A 23,587-nucleotide genomic window follows, 5' to 3' on the forward strand; every position below is an offset into this window, starting at 1 on the left:
TCTGTGTTTAAAGTTCCTTAAAAGCATGAGTTTCCCAAATGGTGGGCAGAATGACTGCTTGCTCACCAATGCAATTTTTCTCTCCTTTTAATAAGTAATATCAATCACTGAATAAAAATGTGATTTTTTCCTAGCAAAAACGGGTTGAGCCAATATTACAGAGATCAAATTTCACTTCAGGGGTTTCTGAAGTCCAAAGATTATTTGGAAGTAACACCACAAAAGGCTTTGTTACCTGGAGTTTGTAAGTGTAGCTCTGAGTCACGAGGGGATTAGTGCTGCAGCGATATTGGAATATGAATTATGTAATGTCTGCATCCTTACCTGGGAGTTACAGGAACTGAACATCATTCAGTGGCAGTTCCATGATAGCAGAAATACCTTTTTTTTTCTCCTCTTCTGGCCTGCTTTTTTTGCCACTGCATGAAGTATCTCCCCGTGGCATTTGCCACTGCAGAGCTGAAGTTTCTATCTTATGAAAATCTGCAAAAACAAACTGGTCATCTGTTTGCAAATGTGCAGAGTTTTGTAAACCAGCAATACATTTATCTTTCTAATGTATTGCTTTCTAAATGTATTCTTATCTTTTTAAAACAGAGGTTAGTAGCAGTAGTTTGCACTTACATAGCCCTTTTTCACTTCTCTCTCGCTGTTTTCAAGTGATTGAATAATTTGTGTTCCTCCACACATAATAATCCTGCAAAGCAGACCCAGGAAAATACCTGTAGCAAAGAAGAGCTTGTCCATGCATGAAAAGCAAAATAATGGTGGGGGAGGGGGGGGAAAAGCTCCAGAAAATTAGCCTGCTTCAAAAAGCTATTAAATTGTTCCTATCCCTGAAGCTTTACAAATGTGATAATTGTTGTGTTCTGGTGGTGCAATATGTTTCTGCAGCAAGCTGAGGAGCAAGCCCTGGTGTCTGGAGGAGGGAGCAGGGCAGGGAATCCTCCCTGTGGGCAGCCTGTGCTCCAGGTCTGAGTGCCCAGAAATGCTTCCCAGCCCTGCTGGGCTGCCGAGCAAAGGAAAACTTGTAATTCCAGCTGACTTTCAAAAGTAAATACACAGCAGAGGGCTGTTCCTGCTATAAAACAATAACCTCCCCCTGCCCCTCCCCAGCTAACATTTGCTTTTTGAGTTGGCAAAGCATCATTGAAATGCACTTGCAATGGAGACTTGCCAGTGTGGTTTGGCTGTCTTGGAGCAGAACCTTTCTGTGAAGGGTTTCTGTGAGCTGGGAGATTTTATCAAGAGGCAGAATACATTTGATCACTTATTTGGTGCAGTTGCACAAGGGTGTTAATGAGATTTCTGAAACGTGGCAGGAGCCTGGTAAATTACAGTGAACTTTACCAGATAGTTTTGGATGCAAACTCAAACATTTGCGGGGGTTTTCAATCTAGCTGAAATTTCTGAGGGCGACATTAACACTGTAATCCTGGAACAGAGGAACAGATGCTTCTGCTCTGAATGCTGTTTCTCCCTCCTGCCCACGTCCTCAGCTTTTGTTTGTACACACAGTGCCTCGAACACTCCTCAGGCTTTCCCAGTAGAGAGCCTCAAGTTGTTGTAGAGCATCGTGGGCATCACCAGCAGCTCTGGAGCATTTCCAGTGAGCCATCTGTGGTGTGACAGGAAATCTGTGCTCCGTGGCAGGCTGCAGTGCCGTTCAGAGAGGGAGCAGACACACTGCAGGCGCTGATTCAATGAGAAGCTTCACAGAGTTGTGGGACTGAATTCCTCCCCTCGACCTTTCAGGCTGGGAGGTAAGAGTTTGGTTTAAGGGAGTCATCAGGTTTCCTGAATAATCAGCAGATATGGACGAGCGCTTGCAAGGAGGATTCATCCCTCCCTGGTTTATAATGTGAGTTAGGCTGAGTGGCTGACTTGTAGACAGCTGCAATTAGGTTGAGTGAATCCATCAGGGAAGAGGATGTGACATGAACATCAGCATCCACCCGGGCTGTCCTGAGAGCCCTGGAATCACCCAGCCTTGCATCACTGCTCTTACGTAAGCGAGGGAGGAGATGTTCAGCAAAACGAACACATCCACAGGAGAAATGCCCTTGCTTTGGACACAGATGATGCCATCCAGACTCATGAGCTGCTGCTTGAATTTAGAACAGTGTTTCCTTTCAGGATTTAGACAGTCTATTCCAATCTCACCAATATATTCTCAATCTCATGCCTAGATGATGTAACTAGATTATATCAACTCCTGCCTTCCATTTTTCCCTTTCTTCACTCCATCTTTGTCACTTCATTTCTCTCCCTATGGCTGTTCTCTTTCACTCACCTTTCTGAACATTACTTTTTCAGTTAGAAGGAAAAAAATAAAACCCTTTAATAAAGCATTAATACAATATTTATAAATCATTACATTTTTCCTTCTGCCTTGATATTTTGTTGTTTTCCTTTTTACCCCTTTTGTGCATTCAGACCATAAACTCCTCAAGACAGAGACATTCTTTCCATTTGTGCCTGATAAGAGCTGTATCAATATTACTATAGTGTACTGTGTATTTAGTCCAGTTCTACTTGTGAGATTACCACAGGTTTCTCTGAATTTTGGATCAGACAAGCAGCTAAACACCTGCAGTCCTTGGGCAGCCTATAACCATTCCTGATGGATCCAGCCCTTCTTGTAAGCTCCTTCATGATCCAGAGACTGCAGCTAGAACATAAAGGAGCTGTATTTTTATCTTCCACTTGAGTCCCTTCACATGTAACAAATCCACGTGTTGGAATTTTTCTTTGGAATGAGTTTGTTTGGACTCATTGTCTGTACTTCACTTTCCTGACACTGAAAATAATGTCTGGAGCTGCACATCCATAAACCCACCCATCTCTACCCAGTCTGCAACTGGAACTTGTTCAGCCACCCAAAATACCCCAGGGATGCATTTTTACACAAACATGTACAGAATTGAATTGTATTGGTACAAATATCTCTGAACAGCAGCCAGTGTTATAAAACCAAGCTTTAAATTCCGACTCAGGAATCCAGATTTCTGGTCAGAAAACAGAAACAGGACCATGTGGCGCATCCAAACAAATCAGCAGAATTTGAAGTGAATTCTCCTGGATATTATCATATCCCTTTTGTAAAGATGATACACTGAAAAGTGTGTCAGTGTTCTGGAATGTTGAATGGATTTTTGCAAAATATATAATTAAAGGAAGTAGGTTTATTAATGGCTTTTAATTTTGCCATGTGTCTTTAAAAATGCTGTTGAAACAATCTGTTTATGCTATTGGAAACCCACACTAATGGGTGTTCTGTAAATGAAGTGAAAGTCAGAACTGTCCTGGTTTTTTTTACATTACAGAATTTTACATTCTCTAAGCAAGGGAAAACAGGAGTTTTAGAATTGTGTTCCAATGTTCTGATTAGTGCTATCTATCCTTTAGCAGACAGACTTATACAGGTAGAAGTTTATTTCTCAGTTATTCTTACTGGAAGCCTTCTCTCAACACCTGGTGTTAGCAATAGTTAACACCATGATGGCTGGGGTTGTGCTGCAACCCAAAAAAAAAATTAAACAAATAGGACTTGCATATGGTAGGTGTTATTTTAACATGAGTTTTAACATTAATTGATATAGTTGTTAATTATAAGCCAAGCACAGTTACCTAAAACGTAGAAAAATTTTAGAATGCTCTTTCTAAAAGTCAAGTCTCATGTTCTTTAAGGCCAGTTTAGAAAATGTAGAAATGCAAATTTAGAAAACGTAGTTTAGAAAATTCTTGTGATCTAAAAATGGTGGTGCAGTGTCAATGAATATAGCAAAACGGGAAGAAGCTGAGTTCATGTCCATTATACAGAAAAATAGTTACCAACTGTTTTATCTCCTGAATTTGTTAAAATACTGAGCCAATTGTAGCATGAACCTGAAAGATTCACAGTGAATGGTTTAAGAAGAGTTTGTGTAAGACTGAAATGCAGCTATGAGAGAACAGTTTGGCTCCGCTCTCTCCACAAGATAGATGTTGTTGGTTGTGAGACCCCATCATTATTTGTGAGCCAAATTTGACAGCAGCCATATGATTTCTGCCTGACACAGGCCTAGGCCAGTTGGAATGACTTTTCTGTTCCTGTTAATGTCTTCAGTGGCCAAGTGCTTATTGTTCAGTCATTTTTGGGAAGTGAACTTCCATTAACTCAGAAGTTATAATGAAATTTTGGTATATTTTCATTACGATGTTTTGGCATGTAAGTAATTACAAAGTTATGTCAATATAAGTGATGTATCACTTCAGTAGACCACATATCATATAAAAGAGAATTCATTTCATCAGAATACCGATATCTGGTGCCTCTTAAGCTTGGCAAGAGAAGAAGCCAAAACTTGCAGTAACCTCCATGTCAAATATCTGAGAAAAACCTTTCTCTCTAGAAGAAATTTAGTCTGGTACCTGCACACACCTTTGTGTTTACATTAAGCCCAAAGGTAGAAATTACTACTAATAGGTGACAATAAATTGACATGAAGGGGGAAAACACCATGTAAAACATCTCTCTTGTGGGGGCTTTGTGGGATGGGGAGCGTTCTGCTTCCAAGAGAAGTAAGTGGGATGCAAAGCTCCCCAACTAAGAGTCTGCATCTTTCATTTTCCCAGCATTCCTAAAATTCTTCTCCCCACCCCCCTCTTCCCCCTGAACCAAATCCCTTCGGCTTTGGTGACTCCAGTCTTCATGGAGTTGTAGCAAATGGGAGTGGAAGGGATCTGGAGAGGTCATTAACCCATCTCCTGCCCCAAGGCAGGGCTGCAGCCATAATAACTGCACTAATAAGCTGCTCTTTTTTTTTGCTTTGCTTTTTTTTTTTTTTTTTTTTTTTTTTTTTTTTTTTTTGTCAAAGATCCAAGGAAATGAATTGTAAAGATTTTTGGGAAGTTTAGGCCCAGCTGTTAAAGCTTCGTGTGACTGTTAACAGAGTCACGAGGTTAACATCAGTGAAATTACTTCAATATGAATCAAATTAAGGACAAACTATCACCTAATTTTTAATGAGATTCAGTGGTTTTACAACTGATTTTGCAACTTTTTGTGGTTTTTTTGCTACAGTATTACACTTAAAATAGGTATGAAAATATAATAATTATTTTAGAGTAATATACAGAATTACTTGGGGTTTAGATTTGTGCCAATGCACATATGTCTGCTTATCACATATACCTGCTTATTACATTGTTGCTAAAAAATTGTTGCATTGTCCATTGCTTAAAGCATTTTACAGAATATGTGATTTTTGTAGCCCTCCCTAAAACAATCCCCTTGATAATGTAGGATACACTGGCAAAACCACTCATAGTATTTTTGTATAATAGGAGTTCCTTAATGATAAATAAATATTATTTAATAAATAATATTTAAAATAAAATTACATTAATAAAATTAATTGCTTCGATTAATTACATAAATATTATTATAAAATAATATATTTATAATTGTATTTGTTATATATATAATATATAATATATTCTATATTCTATATTCTATATTCTATATTCTATATTCTATATTATATATTATATATTATATATTATATATTATATATTATATATAGTATTTTATATGTTATATGTTATATATTTATTATTTTTATATAATATATAATATATTTATTAAATATTAAATATTAAATATTATTATCTATAAAATATACATATTATTATTATAAATGTTATTATCCAATAATAATATATCTTTAATAAAAAAGAATAATTTAATAATAATTTAACAATAAAATAAATAACAAATAATAAATACTATTTAATTAATAAATAAACCAAACATAGCAGCCCACTGGAAGTTTCTTGAATAGCCATGATGTGAATCTTTGCATCCCAGAAAACCATCAGTGAGTATTTGGTCCTCTCTGCTGGGACTGGCCTCACTGTGTCCCTTCTGAGCTGTCCTTTATCATCATCTCATCTTCCACTTCTGCCCTTTTTTTCCCCCCCTGTTGAGAACAAATAAAGTAATTAGAAGTTTTCTTCAGGCAGAGGGAGGAGCAGACACCAAGCATGTCATAAGTTTTGTCTAAACTGTTTTCCTTAGATAATGCATGCCCTAAAGCTGTGTGCTTAGCTGGCTTCAGTGTAATTGTTCCTACCCTGCAAAGCCTTCCTGAGTGCCCAAAACAGCACCAAAATCCCACCAAGCCCCTTCCCCAGCTGTGCCCTGCTCCTTCTTTTCCTTTTTCTTCAGCCACTGAAGGAAAATTTAGAGTCTGATTCTGAAGATGCCGAATTGAAACCTTCCTGGCAGCCTCTGTGGGTGAAAATATTGTGTGATCATGTCATTCAACATGCTGCAAGAATGCAGATACACAATTAACTTTGCACAAAGGAAGTTTACTCCAGCATTCCCTAATATTTCACTGATAAAGTGATAAACTGATAAATACCCTAGTATTTAATTGATAAACTTTATTTTCCTTTTATAAATTGAAAAACGCCCTGGCATTTCACTGATAAACTTTCCTTTCCCTTGATAAACTGACAAATACTCTAGTATATCACTGATAAACTTTCCTTTCCCTTTGATAAACTGATAAATACCCTAGTATTTTATTGATAAACTTTACTTCCCTTTGATAAACTGATAAATACCCTAGTATTTCATTGAGAAAATTTATTTTCCTGTTATAAACTGATAAATATCCTAATATTTCGCTGATAAACTTTCCTTTGATAAACTGATATATACCCTAGTATTTCACTGATAAACTTTCCTTTGATAAACTGATAAATAGTATTTCATTGATAAACTCTACTTTCCATTGATAAACTGATAAATACCGTAATATTTCACTGATAAATTTTCCTTTCCTTTGATAAATTGATAAATATCCTAACATTTCACTCATAAACTTTCATTTCCTTTGATAAACTGATAAATACCCTAGTATTTCACTTTCCTTTACCTTTCTTTCTAAGTTATTCCAAGGAGAGTGATTGTAGGATCCTATTTTCACTTGCACATTTACTTTTGCTTTTACATTATGACATTTTGCCTTAAAATACTGTTGCCCTGCCAGCCTGCTCTCAACTACATGAAGTTTTGTGGTTCTGGAATATTTCAGTAAAAATGTTAAATTATTTAAATTAATTTTATGTTTAGCATTTAGGCCATAGATGGATTTTTGCTGTCCTGTGAAAACCCACCTGTTGGGCACAGTCAGTGCATAAAAATTGGCTCTTTTTCTGCTTTTAGGAGCAGGGGAGCTGTGCTCACATTTTGGGCTGGGGAGAGGGGCAGGAAGCAGGAATGGGGAGGACACATCCAGAATGGGTGAGAAGAGGAGGAGGAGGAGAACAAACCAGGGGATTGTTAAACAAATTAAATCAAATTAAACAAATTAAATAACATTTGTTAAACAAATTAAATTAAAAATTGTTAAATCTGGAAAAGCAAGTCCTAACAGCCTCGGATTTCTGTTTCTGAAATTGGAAGATACCTTTTGCCATGTGTTTCATGTGCCTCAACTCCCTGTCTATGAAATGGAGGCAACTTTGCTGCCTTCTCTCCCAAGAATATCAGGAAAATAACACAGTTGGTATCTGTGAGCGCAAGGACAGCAAGGAAGGGGAGCCTGGTGCTGAGTTTGAACCTAGGAAAAGGGGCAGGAGCTGGAAACAGAGACAGGAAAAATGCAGGGATGTCATCAGGGACAGGAATGAAGAGCTTGGGTGCAGAAAGCTGAGCCTGGGGACTGCAGATAACCAGAGAAGGGACATTTTTGGCATGAAAAGCAGTTGTGGGATGGAAAGCCTGGCCAAGGATTGGGATTGCTAATGTGGGCAAAATCATCCTGATTCTTACCAGGCTGATCAGAGAAAGAGAGCTTGAAAGGGATGGGGGTCAGAGCCTCGGAAATAGCAGAGGTCTGTCCAGCAGAAAACATTTTGTGTTTAGCTGGGGCTTTCAATGGGATTGTTTCTCTGTGGTCAGCAAATATCTGTGGAAATGTGCTGCTGGTGTCCCAGAACCTGTTCATACCATCACTTACTGCCTTAGCCCAAGTGACCAAAATATCCCAGTTGGTACCAAAAATAAAGCTGCTTTACCTGCATAGTGCCATGCAATGAATTTCCTCTTTGTCTGTGGCTTAACATATAGAATATTTTTAAATTGTGTAAATATATTAGGATTATTTTCAGTCCAGTATATGGGCATAAAAAAATTTCTCCACATAGAAAATTCCTCTGCACAGAAAATTTATCCACACAGAAAACTTCTCCAGACAGAAAACATAAGGAATGATGTTTTGAAATACCTGTGCAGGCTTTGTTCACAGAGAACATGTGTGTGTCCAGTGATTCTGATCTTAAAGACAAGATAATATTCAGCTGTTTTCAAAGGACTCTGCTGTGGTTTGTTGTTCAGAATAGGTCTGCTCTAGGGATGAATGTGGTGTATGCAGTGAAATGTGCCTCCTGGAGAACCAGCAATTTTTTAATAATGTTTGGAAGTTGGGGTTGTAGAGGGATGGATTGTAGAGGAAAGGATTACAGGAGGAATGCTCTCATAATTAAAACATGGAAGGTATGGTGTGTGTCTCTGCCAATAGCACTGAACTTCTGTGTGGTCATGTTGCTTCAACACAGCATTTTTGTTTCAATACTTTTATTTTGTGTCTCTTGCTTTCTGAGTGCCTGTCTTGGGGATTCTTGGAGAAATACTAAGCACTCATCTGCAAATTAAGTTAGCATTTGAACATGTGGAATTCTGTAAACTGCTAAACATTCTGGGAAAGCAAGTCCTAACTGAGATTCTGTCTCTGAAATTAGTAGATACCTTTTGCCATGTGTTTCATGTGCCTCAATTCCCTGCCTCTAAAATGGAGGTAACTTTGCTGCCTTCTCTCCCAGGAATATCAGGAAAATAACACAGTTGGTATTTGTGAAGCATTCAAGTGCTATACACTGACATGTGCTATTGAAAAGCCATTCTGTCTGCAGAACAAGGTTTGAATAGTGCACAATAAATATGTCAGAAAAGCTCAGAGTAAACAGTGACAAGAAAATAAAATACTGGCTAGCCAGTCACTAAAGGAATAGCCAGTCCCTAAATGAGCACTGTGCATCCTCCTCACTGAAGATGAGGAAGGAGAGAATGAGGCCTGTGTAATGAAATTCTGTATCATAACAAATACACCTGTAAAAAACTCACTCCCAACATCCAATCTAAGGATCTTGAATTTTTTACTTTTCCCATCTAAATTTTTGCAAATTTGCAGACATTCTTCTATTTTCTGAAATAGACAGTACTATAGCAGTATATATTCTAAAAGTATATATTTATTTACATTTATCTATATTGAAAATATAGTATTATAGCAGTATATATTTTTAAAGTATAGTTTTATATATATACTATTATAGTAGTATATATTATGAAAGTATATATATATTATATATATATAATTACATATATTGTATATAATATATATAATTATATCCATTATATATATATGTTATAATAATGGTGTATATATATATATACACTATTATAGAAGTGTATATATATATAATTTAATAATTTTACATATATATAATTACATATATTGTATATATTTTATGTATAATTATATCAATTCTACATATTATAATAATGGTATATATATACACTATTATGGTAGCACCTATTATAAAAGTGTATATATAATAATTATATATATTATAATTACATATTTGTATATATTATAATATCTAATATCTAACATCTAATATATAATATACTATATACTATATACTATATACTATATACTATATACTATATACTATATTATATATTATATATTATATATTATATATATTATATATTATATATTATATATTATATTATATTATTATTGTATATATAGTTATGTGCATTATATATATAATAATAATGGTATACATACACTGTTATAGTAGTATATATTCTAAAAGTATATATTTATTTATATTTAAAGTATAGTAGCTTATATTCTGAAATGATATGTTTATTTTAGAATAGATGTAGCAAATGAACACAGCATTGGCATGAAAGATTTTTTTTGTTTTCTGCCCCACTTTGAAGTCCAGGGCAGCATGGCAGGTTTTGCAGTGGTTCCCTGTCTGTGATATTTAGTCAGGGATATTTAGTGTCTGAGTGAGATGAGTTTGCTGGGCCTTGGTCCTGTTTGCTCCTCGTCACAGAGATGCCAGCAGGGAGTGGGGGAAGGTTGGATTCCTTCACTTGTCTGTCCACCCCCCACATCCCCCTGCCCACAGCAAAGTACTGTGCACTTTTTTGGGAGGAAAATATGATTGAGAGATCTGCCAAGTGCTCCCCTGTACTTCCCAGCACACCTTTTGCTCAGCAGCCAGAGGAGAAAGGCTCGTGCCATGTGTGTGATGGAGGCAGAAATGAGGCAGCACCATCAGCCACAGCCAGGTTTAACCAGGATTCTCTGCCACAGCACTGGTTTAATGCAGAAATTCAGAGCTGCAGTAGCTGTGTGGTGTTTACAGGTGTGCGGGTTGTGCTTCTCAGGCAAGATGCTGCCAGTAAATGCACACCTCTCTCCTATTCCAGCACTGGGCTGTGGCGTCTCACCCTGCACACAGGCTTTCCTGCTCCTCATGCATTATTTTCTGCATTTCCTTCCCTTGGAGAAAATAACAGCACAGTTCTTCTCCCAGTGGTGCCCACGGCCAGGAGTGACCAGTGGTGGGAAGCCCTTGGGAGCATCTCTCAGGCTACACCCAGCTGCACAATCTCAGAGCCAGCGAGGAATGCTGCAGTCAGCTCACTGAAAATTCAGAGATTTCCTATGCTTTTTAATCTAATTCTTATGTTACAGAAGTTCCAGAAATATTGAAGAAAGGGAAGCTGTGTTTAGGTGTGATAAAAGCAAAAATGTGGCAAAGCTGAGAATAAGGACAGTCCACAGAGCCTCCTAATTCAGTTTTGCAGCCACTGCTGTTCTCCTGTTCCCTTAGATGTGAGTGCATTTTAAAGGAACCACCCAGTTTAGCCTTTGCCTACTAAATCTTTCAAGAAATATGCTCCTTCCATGATACCAGTTTCATAAATTATTGCACTGTGCAGAAGATGCTCAACTGTCTCATCTGACCCAGCCTCAGATGAGAGGTAAAGCCTCAGTTTTACATTAATTTTCACCTCCCTTTACAAAAGCTAAATGGTAATGTCATGTCTTTTATACATCTCCCTGAGAGGGAGGGTGGAAATATTTTTGTCATAGCTGAAAAATAAGGTTTATTGTGCAAGGACCGTGTGCTTGTGGGCAGCCATGTGACCTCTGTCTCTGTTTTCCCATCAGTAAACTGGTTTTTATGTTCCTACAACTCACTGGGGAGGGCAGGCTTTGATTAACATGTATGATTGCCTTCTACAAATGCAACCACTGTCACTGCTTGGTTTTATTAGCCACTATCAGTAGAATATGAGGAGGAAACATGCAGCAGAATAGTGTGCAACCAGGGTGAGCCCTCCGCATCTTTTGACCATCATATAACTTATTTTCAGACTCTTGTCACCGTGTGGGCATATTAAAAATAAAACTCTACTTACACTGCAGGGCTATGGAAATCAAATAATTTGGTGTAGGGGTTGACATGCAGATGAAACACTGGTTTTTAAAGGGGAAAGGTTTTTAAAGAGGAAGGTTTTTAAAGGGGAAAATGCCCATAGATGTACTTATATACCCTGAGAAAATTTGTGTTTTGTTTAGGAAATATAACTTGGTGTAGAGGTTGACATGCAGATGAAACATTGTTTTTTAAAGGGGAAAATGCTCATAGATGTACTTAAATACCTTGAGAAAATTTGTGTTTTGCTTAGGAAATATAACTTGGTGTAGAGGTTGACATGCAGATGAAACACTGGTTTTTAAAGGGGAAAATGCCCATAGATGTATTTAAATACCTTGAGAAAATTTATATGTTGTTTAGGAAATTTTCGTAAGGAAAAAAAATCCATTCCAGTTTAGAGAATCCAGTGTATTGAAAACACGAACCTGGTCTTTACAGAAACTGTGACACACAGTCAAGAAAGCAGCAATGAGATTTAAAACGTTGTGCCTTTAACATAACAAATATAAATCCTTCATATCATTCCTGTTGTGTTGAGGTTTTCAAAACAGAAGTATTTTGGAACATGAGAATAATATTATGGTAGGTAAATCTAGAAGAGTGTTGGGGAAGTGCTTTATTTGTGTGAGTAAACACGGATCAGCCGGGGAGAAGACGGCATTTCCAAATGCGCCATGCGAAACGAATTCATCCTTTTTTTTTTTTATTTTTTTTCTCTCCATGTTTTCCTCTCTTTCCTCCCTCTCTCCCTCCCCTCCTGAAACCCTCCTGCCACAGCGGCTGCATTTGCCTCCAGACTTGTCAGACACAGTGAGCCGCGCGAGCAAACAGGATCTGGCAGGATCCGCCAAACTGCTGAGCTCAGGATGCGGCGCCATGGCCATCGGCAAGCAGCACCTGGACTTCTAGTGATTTCTGCTTAGCAGCCTCGCTCACGTTCAGCTGACACCCTCATTAGGAGTGTTAATGGCTTATATAAATATTTTTCTTAATGATTTGACCCAGCAGTCTTTAAAAATATGTGTTATCATATGAGGCCTTCCTTTTTTTTCCTTTTTTTTTTTCCTTTTTTTTTTTTTTTTTGTGTGTGTGTTCTCTTTCTTTGTAGTAAATTTGGTCTCATTTGGGTTTTGCTTTTTGTTAAATCTTTTTTTCTGTTGGGTCCTGCCATTGTTCTGCTCCATTGGAAGCAGGTAATATTTTGTTCCTTTACTTAAAATACAAAATTTGCAATTACCCTTTCAGTTTTTTTTTTTTACATTAAAAATAAAGGGATGTTTTTCCCAAAAGGATTTTTTATATAGTTACGTATGATATTTTGTATGAATAATGGGTTTTATGAAATAAAGGAATGGAACTTATTGAAATAAAGGAATGGAACTAAGCAATTTGTTGTCATGTGTTATTCAAACAGCAAACTACACATTTTTAAAAACATGCATTTCTGTAATTGAAACACCATTCTTAAATTTCAGGAAATCCCTACCTCATTTTATTAAATATGTAATAATAAATTTATAATACATAAGATAGTTTTTATTCTAATAGGCCTGTAATTGAGGATGGGGGTGTTTAAATCAGAATATATTATAGATAATTACTTTGCCTTATGGCTTACTACATGGATTAAAATGCACTTGAATGGAATTTCCTAACCAGAGAGGAAAGAATTGATTTCCTTATGTAGTCCAAAACAGTAATCCTAAACAATTGAAGTCAGCACTATGAAATTATGTCAACAGACATAACTCAAGATGGAAATTCAAACCGACAGCTACATTAATGCTGGGAAACCAGAAGAGTGCATTGGAGCTGGGGGAAGGATGTCACAGCGAGCTGGTCTAAAGCAGGGCAGAACACACAAGTAATTCAGCCTTTTGTACCCTCAGATATACAATTTGTGAGCTCCTAACTGTTCTCTGTGTATCCCCGTGTCTCTCTCATCAAACAAAGGAACAGTGAAGCAAAGCTGACCTGGGAATTAAAGTGGTTTGCATTCTTTCTTCTGAGCTGACTTCCATTTTGAGAGGTAATATCTTCTTCTCTGCAGAACTTCCAAGCCACCCAGCTGTAAGATTGCATTACAGTTTCAAAATTTAGTCTTTATAATAGTGTATTACATGGCTGGAGTGAAATTGAGTCTTCAAAGAACGTGTTAATAGGATGCAATAATGGTAACATATTTTGATGGGTTTGGAAAACCAAGACTTGGGAAGTGGTTTGCTTTTTTTTTTTTTTTCCCCTCTGCAATCCAGGTTCTTCTTTATTTTTTTTCTTGACAACGCTGTGTAAAACAAAGACATAGCTTTTAAAACTGTCTAACTAATATGATGAATGTCAATCACTTAAAAAACTCCACTGTAGCATAAACACATACTGTATACAGCTTTTATTCTGAATTAGAATAATTGAATCAATGACAGTGATTTGCCAGGATGTCAAATCTATCCATCATATCCTGTCACTACCAGTTTATTTTTTGTGATCAAAATCAAAAAGACTACTATTTTGTCATCAGCTATTTCATTAGTAGTAACAATCAGGTTTTCTCTTCTATATTTTTTAGATATGCCTGTTATATTTTTTATTTCAAAAGACACAAATCCTTTTTAAATCTTTTCAAAATAAAGTTTCAGAACTGAACTGTCAGTTTAGTGAAGAAAAAAGACATCTGCTTTCCTATGCCAACATATTTAAAATATTATCATTGATGTCTCAAACATTTTTCCTCTTTTTGTATTATGTGTAACACTGAATGGAAGTTCTCATTAGATAAGTAATTGTGCCTTCTGAAAGCATGAGATAATTTAAATACTTAGGATAAAGTGATTTTTAACAAAGGTGAAGTTTTACATTGTACGTCTTTTTAATGTAAATAACACAAAACACACTTTATATTCTTTGTGGAATATAAAGTCACAAGGCATATAAGTTGCTGCCAACATATTTAAATAGGTCATTGACTTAACATACAGAGGAGAAAATATCATTAAAGTCACAGTCCCATTTCTAGCTGAGATATTACCTGATAATTGTCAGTGTGCATCTACCTATATGTGTGCCCTGTGCATCTGCAAGGCTTCAGTTTCCAAAACTTCAGCAGGGTAATATTAAAGCTGACAAACAGTTTGAGTAATAAAAGGAACTCCTTCTACAAACCTGCATTAGTTTGGGATTTTTTCTGAGTCACTAAATGTGCTTTGTAAAGTGATGGAGAATGCAGTGTTGTTTACCTAAGGCAAGGACATGGAGTGTTGGAAGATTTTTAGTTTTATAAAGATGGGGTAACAAAGGTGTTTGAAAAGATTTTATTCTATTATTAGTCTCATAGAAGGGTGAGATATAAGAGATGTAATTAGTTTAATCTCTCTCTTCACAATGTCATCTCTATTGTATTGTCTTAATAAACTTTATCTCAGTATTTATATACAGATATTCAAAACCATATAAACTTCCAATCAACTTTTTAAAATCTTCAAGTCCATTCCCCACAATGGAGCAAAATCTCTCTTCTTTTCTCCCAAAATCTCCTCTTTTAGTTACAACTACACCTGAGAGTGACTTGGCTAATCCAGCGAGCTGAGAGGTGAGACAGAGCTTTGGGTGTGCTGCCTGATAGCAGGCAGAGAGAGGGCAGATTTGGGGTAGATATGGGGTAGATAGAGGGTAAATATGGAGTAGAGAGAGGGTAAATATGGGGTAGATAGAGGGTAGATAAGGTGTAGATAGAGGGTAGATAAAGTGTAGGTAAATTGTGGATAGAGTGTGGATAAAATGCAGATTTCAGTCGCCGCAGCAGCGGCGGTTTTAACTTGGGAACCCAGAGAAATGTTCACCTGGTGATTTTCTGTGCCTTTTGCCCATGGCCACTCTGTGCCTGTCAGGCTCCTGTGTACAAACCATCCTTTTTCAGTTCTGTCTTCCCTTGACTGGAAGGCAAATATTTAAGCAAGGGGAGCAGCTCAGGTAATCGAAGAATGGGCACAGCCTCCTGTGCCAGGCTGTGCCAATGTGGTCCCAGCTCCTTTTGGCATCTCCAGAGGCCCCTTGCTGGCTTGGAGGGAAATCTGTGCCATCCTCACTCCTGCTCAGAGATGCCAGAATGAGGGGGGTTTGTTTATTGCAGATTTTTTTTTTTTTAAGCAGAACTTCCTACTTTTTAGCAGGCTACAAACTGAAACCACCGAACTCAGCAGGGAAACAATGGATTCATCCCAGGGAAGACGTTCCCAATTCAGCACAAGAACCTGATCTTTACAGAAATTGTGACACACAGTCAAGAAAGCAGTAATGAAATTTAAAACGTTGTGCCTTTAATATGTCAAATAAGAATTCTTTCTGTAATTCCTGTTGTGTTGAGGTTTTCAAAATATAAGTGTTTGGAGCATGAGAAGAATATTATCGTAGGGAATTCTTTTTCTCTGTTTGTAAAGATATTTCAAAAGCAATTTCCAGGGTGCAGCTGAATTCAATTTTGTGTAACAGTAGCTACAACAGTAGCTGCAACAATAGCCACCTGGAAATGGGCATTCAGCTACTCCAGATTTGATATCTTTGTGGTAGTACACAACAGGTTTAATATTTAAATTTAATATTAAGTAGTGATGCTGCTCCAAACACAGCTTTTGGGAAAGTGCAAAAGCCTTAAAAAATAAAATAACCTTTCACCATGCCAGTATTGGAAGATGAGCTGCTAATCAAGTTTCTCTGAAACCACAAGGGTGTAACACATCCCATTAAAAATGTGGCTGGGCTACAAGAACTAAACTCAAACACACACTCACATATATTAAACAAGTATTTCTCCAGGATCATCTATTACAAATTTAAAGTCTTCGTCTTCTTTTGCCTGTGCTGGAGAAACATTACAGCTACAGAGCACAACAGAAATGGGAAATAAGATGCTTTTATGCCTTTAAGAGATGGTGGAAGCAAGTCCAATTCTCCCATGCCATCTCTTGGGATTTCTGTTTTCTCTTGTGACCTACATGAGTGCAGGACCTGCCTGCATTTCTTTTTTTAATCACACTAAGCACGTGATAGTGCTTATTCAATAATAAATGTACCTGTGCAAAAGAAAAGAATGAAAGTGAATCTTCTTCTTCTTAGGGAAAAAATGGCAAGGGGGTAAGAAAGCAGAAATTCCACCACTCTTTTTTTTTTCAGATTCTATTTAATATAAGTAAATGTTAGAATCTTTTTCTTTTCCAAAAAATAAAAAATAAAAAGAGAAATAAAACGTATTTCAGCACCTGAGTAGATGGATCTTTCAGGACTGTTGGGCATCCAGCATCCCAGAGCATCTGCTGAAAATTTGGCTGCTTATTTAAACTCTGCCTTTAAACAATTTTAAAAGTTATCAGCCACATCAAACTGATTTGCAGACCTCCTGTTCATATCAAAACAAAGATACTTTTTATGTTTTCAGCATTTTTTTTGCATGAGGATTTTATAGACCTGCAGAACTTAATCTGAAAAGTCTCCCAGAGAAGTCAGTGCAGGAGCAACATGGTAGGGTAAGGATAGACCTAGAGAATTTTTAACTGCATATTCCTCTATATATTTTTAAAAATGTATTGTAATGTCTTCTGGCACAGAAGATAAATGCAAAACCCAAAATATAGCAAGATTTAAAAAAAAATATCTTTATGCTGGCAGAGTTTGAGTCTGAATGTTCATAGCCTCAGAATCTTCTCAGCACTCAGAGTGTCAGAGGTATTCTCTTAAAAGTCCTGGAATTGGTGAGTTTTGGTGCACTTTCAGATATTTCTTTTGAAGTCAGGTTGATGCAGGTGCACTAAAGAAAGCTCTTGCTGAAACTTCACAGGGCTGGACTCAGAGAAGAACAGAAGGGGTGAGTGGATCTGATGTAGGTATGAAATCAGGCAGTTTTCAGTGCCTGCATTTTGAGATTTTGATATATTGTATGGAGAAACCTGTTTAAAATGCATTGCTTGGATGAAATTTCTCAGCATTTCTTAGAATGCATTTATTTAATTCAAATCAAGTCAGAGCTTCCACTCATAGGCCAGGGCTGGTTGTGCAGGGCATCATGGAATCTGCATGACTTCAAGCCAAATTGGGCTTCCTGACCTGTTTTAAATCAGGACAGGGATTCTTCCAGCAGGGCTTGACCCCAGTTCCAGCTCCCTTGTCTCCAGCTCACAGCTGGGAGCTGCAGCTCCTCATTCCTGAGCAGGGAAGTGTCAGTGCATCCCTTTCCTTCCTGGGCACGTCCAGCATCTCCGTGGAGCCAGCAGGTGAACGTGTCAGACCCAAAGGTTCCTCAGCTGTGGGAGGAAACTCCTGCCAGCAGCATGGCCTGGTGTCGCAGAAAATGAAGGCCTTTGTCGGGGATGAGCCATTTGTCAGTGAGGGGAGACTCAGACACTCAATGTGAGTGATAAGCAAATTCCGTTTATTGAAGAGAGCATCAGATACTTATACAGCGAGTAATAAGCTTATGAATATTCTGTAAGCTAAGCAATCTATTGGTTAAACTATACCATCAACTCTTCCTCATTCCTTAGGGGTTACATCTCTCTTTTCTCATGTCTCTTTCACTGTTTGTTATTATATACAGCTAGGCCCCAAGGACATGCTATCTTGCAGGTGCTGGACTTGGAATTAGCCACGGTTTTGTACTTTTCCAGTCCTTAGCAGCTAAATTCCCAACAGCCTGGCACCTGGGAAAGGTGAGCTGACCACAGGAACACAGGGTGGGTCAGGCTGGAGGGGACGGCAGGGCCATCCCTGAGCGCTGGGCTGTGTCCAGCTGGAATACCTCACTGAGGGACACTCCACAGCCCCTCTGGGCAGCCTGTTCCTGTGCTTCATCCCCCAGGCAGGGAGGAAGGTCTCCCTCACGTCCAGCTGGAGTTTCCTGCACATTCCAATTTCTGCCTTGTGGAAAACAGCTCCCTTCAAATCCTGGCACACACCGGCAGGGCCCTCCCCTCTCAGCCATCTCTGCTGGGGCTGGACAGGCCCAGCTCCCTCAGTCCATCCTCACAAGAGATGCTCCATCCTTTCCTCATCTTTGTTACCCTCTCCTGGATCTGCTCCTTGTCTGAGGGGCCCCGAGCTGGGCACAGCACTGATAAATAAACCTCAGCCAAGAGGAAAGCACTTGGAATAATTCTCCAGCACGATGGAATTCCCATTTGTGGTTCTTCCCAGCCTGTGTCCAGGATAGTTCAGCAATTTTGGAAAATTACTGGAGCGAGAAGGATTTTGACAGCACAAAGAAGATTTTGGAGACAGTGGAGCAGCGAGTCCATCTGTGTGGGAGCCATCCCAGGAGCCATCTCAAAACCAGGAGATTCATCCCAAATCACCAAAGTTCGTGGCTGAGGAGCTTCAAACATCACTGTGAACTTCACACAAGCAAATAGAACTCGTCCCAAAACAGAGGGGGAAAGGATTAAAGCACAGGCAGGGTGGATGGAGCCACAACTACTTCAGGGAAGTTATTTTGCGGTCCTTGACTGTAAAAGTCTCAATGAAGTTTTAAATACACACTAGCCCAAACAGGTGCAAACCAGCAACAGTTCACAGAAAGGAATTGAAACACAATTCAGGAAATCATCAGAGCCAACAAAAACATTTTGAATAAGCTTTGAATATCTACTTTGCAAAGTAGCAGTCTTAAGTTCAGAGAAATCAAAGTGGACAATTTGCTTCTTTGAAAGCAAAAAAAAAAAAGTATGAAATTTAAAAAAGTATAAAATTTAAATTTTAAATAAAGTTTATAAAAGAATTTAAGGGTTTGAATATCTACTTGGCTAAGTAGCAGTCTTGACTTCAGAGAAATCAAAGTGGACAACTTGCTTCTTTGAAAGCAAAATAAAAAAGTATAAAATTTAAATGGTGGGGTTTTTACTTAATCCAGTCTGACAGGGGGAGTTTTAAAAATAAATAAACCCTCCCCTGCAGTATTTGAAGTACAAAGCTGCAGAATACAGACTGATTATGAATCCACCTTTGCCAAGAAAAATCTAAAGGGTAAATCATAGACAGTTGAAGACAGAAATATATGTTTTCTTCACTCATTATAAATGAGCATCTTTATTGCAACAAGAGGAACGCGTTTATCTGCTGCATGCAGTTCCCTGTAAATCAGAGCCCTTCTGTTGCCCTGTGGGTAATTTCTGCGGAATAACTGTTCATAAACTCCTCAAAACCCATTGGTGCAGGCCTGACCTGAGGGAGGTTATCTGTGAATCTCCAAACTTCTCTGGTGCAGCTGGAAAAGCTTGTGTGTCCCAGGAGAGGAGGAGCTGCACTTTGCAGCCCTCACCCATTTCAGCTGCCGGGGAGTACGTGAGCTCTGTCAGGTGCCTGGAGGCAACTGCAACCTCTGCTGGAAGATTCCAGGCGACTTCCAGCTCCTGTCAGGCACCTGGAGGCAGCAGGGATCCTCCTGGGGCACCCACAGAACCTCTGCTCACCATCGGAGCCACCTACAGTGCAGCCCAGGTGGTGAGGTGTGACCGTGCTCACAGGGGCTTTGGATGAGGGAAGGGATGAGGATCTGACTCCGTGTTTCAGAGGGTTTGATTTATTATTTTATGATATATGTTACATTAAAACTATACTAAAAGAATAGAAGAAAGGATTTCATCAGAAAGCTAGCCAAGAATAGAATAAGAAAAAATAATGACAAAAGCTCTGTCTCATGCTCTCTGTCTGAGCCAGCTAAGCTGCGGTTGGCCTTTAATTAGAAACATCCAATATGGGCCAATCAAAGATCCACCTGTTGCATTCTACAGCAGCAGATAAATCAATATTTACATTTTGTTCTTGAAACCTCCCAGCTTCTCAGGAGGAAAAATCCTAAAGAAAGGATTTTTCATAAAAGATGTCTGCGACAGTGAGGGTCCAGCACCAGAGGCCTCTACCAGCCCAGCAAAACCAGTATCACAGTCCTTTGTGGGGGCACAGCAGCCGCAGCACACAGCCCACCAGCATCAGACACACATTTTCAAAATCATGGTCCTCTCACCAGGGATACAACCAGGATGGGGAAAGGGAGCAGCACAGAAGGCCCTGAAATTCTCTGTGTGCTGAAAGGCAGTCAGCAGAGGTCAAAACTTGAAGGAAAGCTGGTTTCTTGGAGGATTCCATCACCTTCCAAACATACAGCAAGTCTTCTGGCAGCTGGGGGTCTCATGGAAATCTACAGCGCGTCAGCAGCACACATTACCAGACTGATCAAATGCCTTCACTGCTTTGGGCTTTCATTTCTGCAGACCCTATGAAAACACCCTCATCTTCCACATGATCACTTTTGCAGACCACCTCAGGATAGTGAATTACCTGGAGTAAGCCACCCTAACTGTCTGCTGATGCACCGGGATTTTCTTTCTTCACAGCTAAGAAGAGAATGTTGGGGGAGGAATTAATTTAAGCAAGAACCTGCCAAGCTGGCTGCTATCCAAACTGTACTCTCTTTTTACTACTGTGTTCCTCGTGCAGGCTCCTCCAGCCTCTGTTTTCTCAAAGAAATACTGAATGATAACATAGGATGAATGATAATGTGGGAGACTTCCCTAACACCGTTCTCCATCTCCAAAAGGAGCTACATTCTGTGCTTTGTTTTCCACCCAAAGAGCAGGAACATGGCTCTGCCACTGGGCTTTAGGGGTTTCCTGCACTCTTCATCCAGAAAAACACTCCCACAGTGCCTTCTCTCCCTCGGGATGGGACCAAACAGCCACCCCAGACCCCCTTCCCACATCAATAATTCCAATTCCCTCCCCTGTTTCCAATTGAGGAGGGTGTTGTTTGGGGTGTCTGTAGGTGCCAATCACACTCTGACCAAAAACAGGGCTGCAAAAGAAGAGTTCTTTTAAAAGAAGACCCTACACCATTCCCAGAGTGGAGAAGCCTTATCAGATGCACAAAGCTCAACTGCTGAAATTGAGGACAAGAGCAAAGAGAAATGAACTGGGGCGGGGGGGGGAGGAAAAAACTAAATAAAACACATATTTTCAGTTTTTGTAGTGCTGTTTTTCCTGTGGAAAAGTGGAACAAATTTATTCCTTAGCATAAGTCTGAGCTGCACATATTAATTAAGCAGAGAAAGGGAGATAATATATTTTAGTCGGTAATACCAGAAAAAATCAATGTTTAAAAAAAGAAGCCAGACACCTTTGGCCATTGAACATGAGTGAAATGGGACTTCCAAATGGCTGGAAAGCCTGGGGGAAGCAATGTGTTATCAGTCCCGGGTCGTTGTCTGCTACTGTAATCTTGCCCCTACAAATAAATCCCGTGTTGGGCTGCCTAAAGTGAACCAGCCCATGGGGGCATTTTGCTGGGTTTATAAAGAAAATAAAAAGAAGAGGGGAAACCTCCCTTTCAGTGCTGCACCCTGGGTGGGAAAGCAGCTCTGCCTGGCTCCTGTGGCAGGGCACATGCTGGCTGGTGCTTACCTTTGACAAGGAATTAAAGGCGGCGTGCGCTCGGTGCGAGGCGGCTCCAGCACGTGTGTCACCCATGCGTGTCTGCTTCGCCATCAGCGTGCGTGGCTCGTCATCTGTCTGCTCTGAACAATAACTGTTAGGTTAGCAGCCTTTTCACTTGTAAATGTAAATATTGTATCTAGAGCACAATATTTGAAACACAAAATACGGTGTTATTAAGACAGCGCTCACACATCAATTCTTGTGTGACTATAATTTGTGAAATGCCTTAGGAGGGGCTTATAAATAAAGTATAAGGTGTTATTATGAAATACATTTTAACCAAATGCACAGAAATGTCTCGTTCCTATTGAAATCAATAGCAAAACTCCCACTAATTTCAGCGATGAAAAGAGGAGAGACCCTTGGAAATCGCTGCATTACACCGAGCAAATACATCACAGCACATTTCACTCTTCACGAGTAACACAGCTCTGGAAGAAAAAAAGGGGGTGAAGATGGATATTAGAACATGCTGGAGATTTTCCTGCTGCCGGCTGCGGTGCCTGGCGAGGCAGCACGTCCCCACGGAGCCACGCTCCATCCATCCATCCATCCATCCATCCATCCATCCATCCCCTGCCCGCTCCCAGCTGCGCTCCCGGGCTGCGGCAGATCCAGCGGGGGTTCCGGGCCGATGCCACCCGGGGCGATGCCCCGTGGCTGGGCTGGCAGCAGGGCAAGGCTGCCCGTGCCCCGCGGAGCGCCCGGCAGCGGCTGCGGGCACCGAGCGCATCCTGGCTTCTCCCCGATGTGCAGCCAGCCAGGCGGGCACTTCTCCCCTTCCACAGGGCACGGCGAGCAGCCAGCCAGCCAGAAATGCCCCCTCTCCGCCACGGCCAGCGGGGCTGTCACTGGAATCATCCCAAGGTCCATCCGCGCACATCCCGCGGCTTTGTCGCACAGCCCCCGCCCGGCAGGGAAAACCTTGGGAAGGGCTGGGGATGCGCCATGGAAGGAAGGGCTGGCACTGCACCATGGAGGCCGCTGGAGCACGGGCAGGGGAGCTGCAAGGCCGGGAAAAGCCGGGAAGGGCCATGGGGAGCTGCCCCCGCCTCGCATCGGCACCTGCGGGAGCAGCGCGCAGGAGCTGTCGGGGGAGGAAGGGATGGGAAGATCTTTTTCCGTTCCTGGTTGAGCAGAAGTTGGCGTTTCCATAACAAGCTGCATTAGTGGGTATAAACACGGTAATTAGCTGTACAAGTGCTGGGTTTGTACCTGTAATTAATTGTTCCCGGATTCAAGTTAGCCGTGTGAGGACAGACCTGCCTGTTGTGGTGTTCAATGCAATTGATCTCTTGCTTATAAATACAGCTCTGATAAAAATTTACTAAATGTACTAAAAAATGTACTAAATGTACTAAAAAAAATGTACTAAATGTACAAAAAAAATTTAAAACTGTTGTTCCCTTGACATTTGTGAATGGATGTCTTTAAAACTTAAAATATACTTAAAACTGACCAGTATAAAAATCAAAGCACATTTTTGCTTGCTTTAAGCTCTTCATTTTAATAACCATCATCTCATGCTTTGA

General features: G+C 39.6%; 1 protein-coding gene across 1 annotated transcript in view; it reads left to right on the top strand.

The window, feature by feature from the left end:
• Nucleotides 1–12,956, top strand: part of ELP4 (elongator acetyltransferase complex subunit 4) — a 149,748-nt gene extending 136,792 nt beyond the window's left edge. Inside the window, exon 10 of the mRNA XM_074543779.1 lies at nt 12,364–12,956. Within this exon, the coding sequence (XP_074399880.1) occupies nt 12,364–12,495 (132 nt within the window). The 3' untranslated portion in view covers nt 12,496–12,956. The remainder of the gene's footprint in view (nt 1–12,363) is intronic.
• Nucleotides 12,957–23,587: the final 10,631 nt, after the last annotated feature.

The sequence above is a fragment of the Zonotrichia albicollis genome, chromosome 6, assembly GCF_047830755.1.
Source record: "Zonotrichia albicollis isolate bZonAlb1 chromosome 6, bZonAlb1.hap1, whole genome shotgun sequence".
Taxonomy (NCBI): domain Eukaryota; kingdom Metazoa; phylum Chordata; class Aves; order Passeriformes; family Passerellidae; genus Zonotrichia; species Zonotrichia albicollis.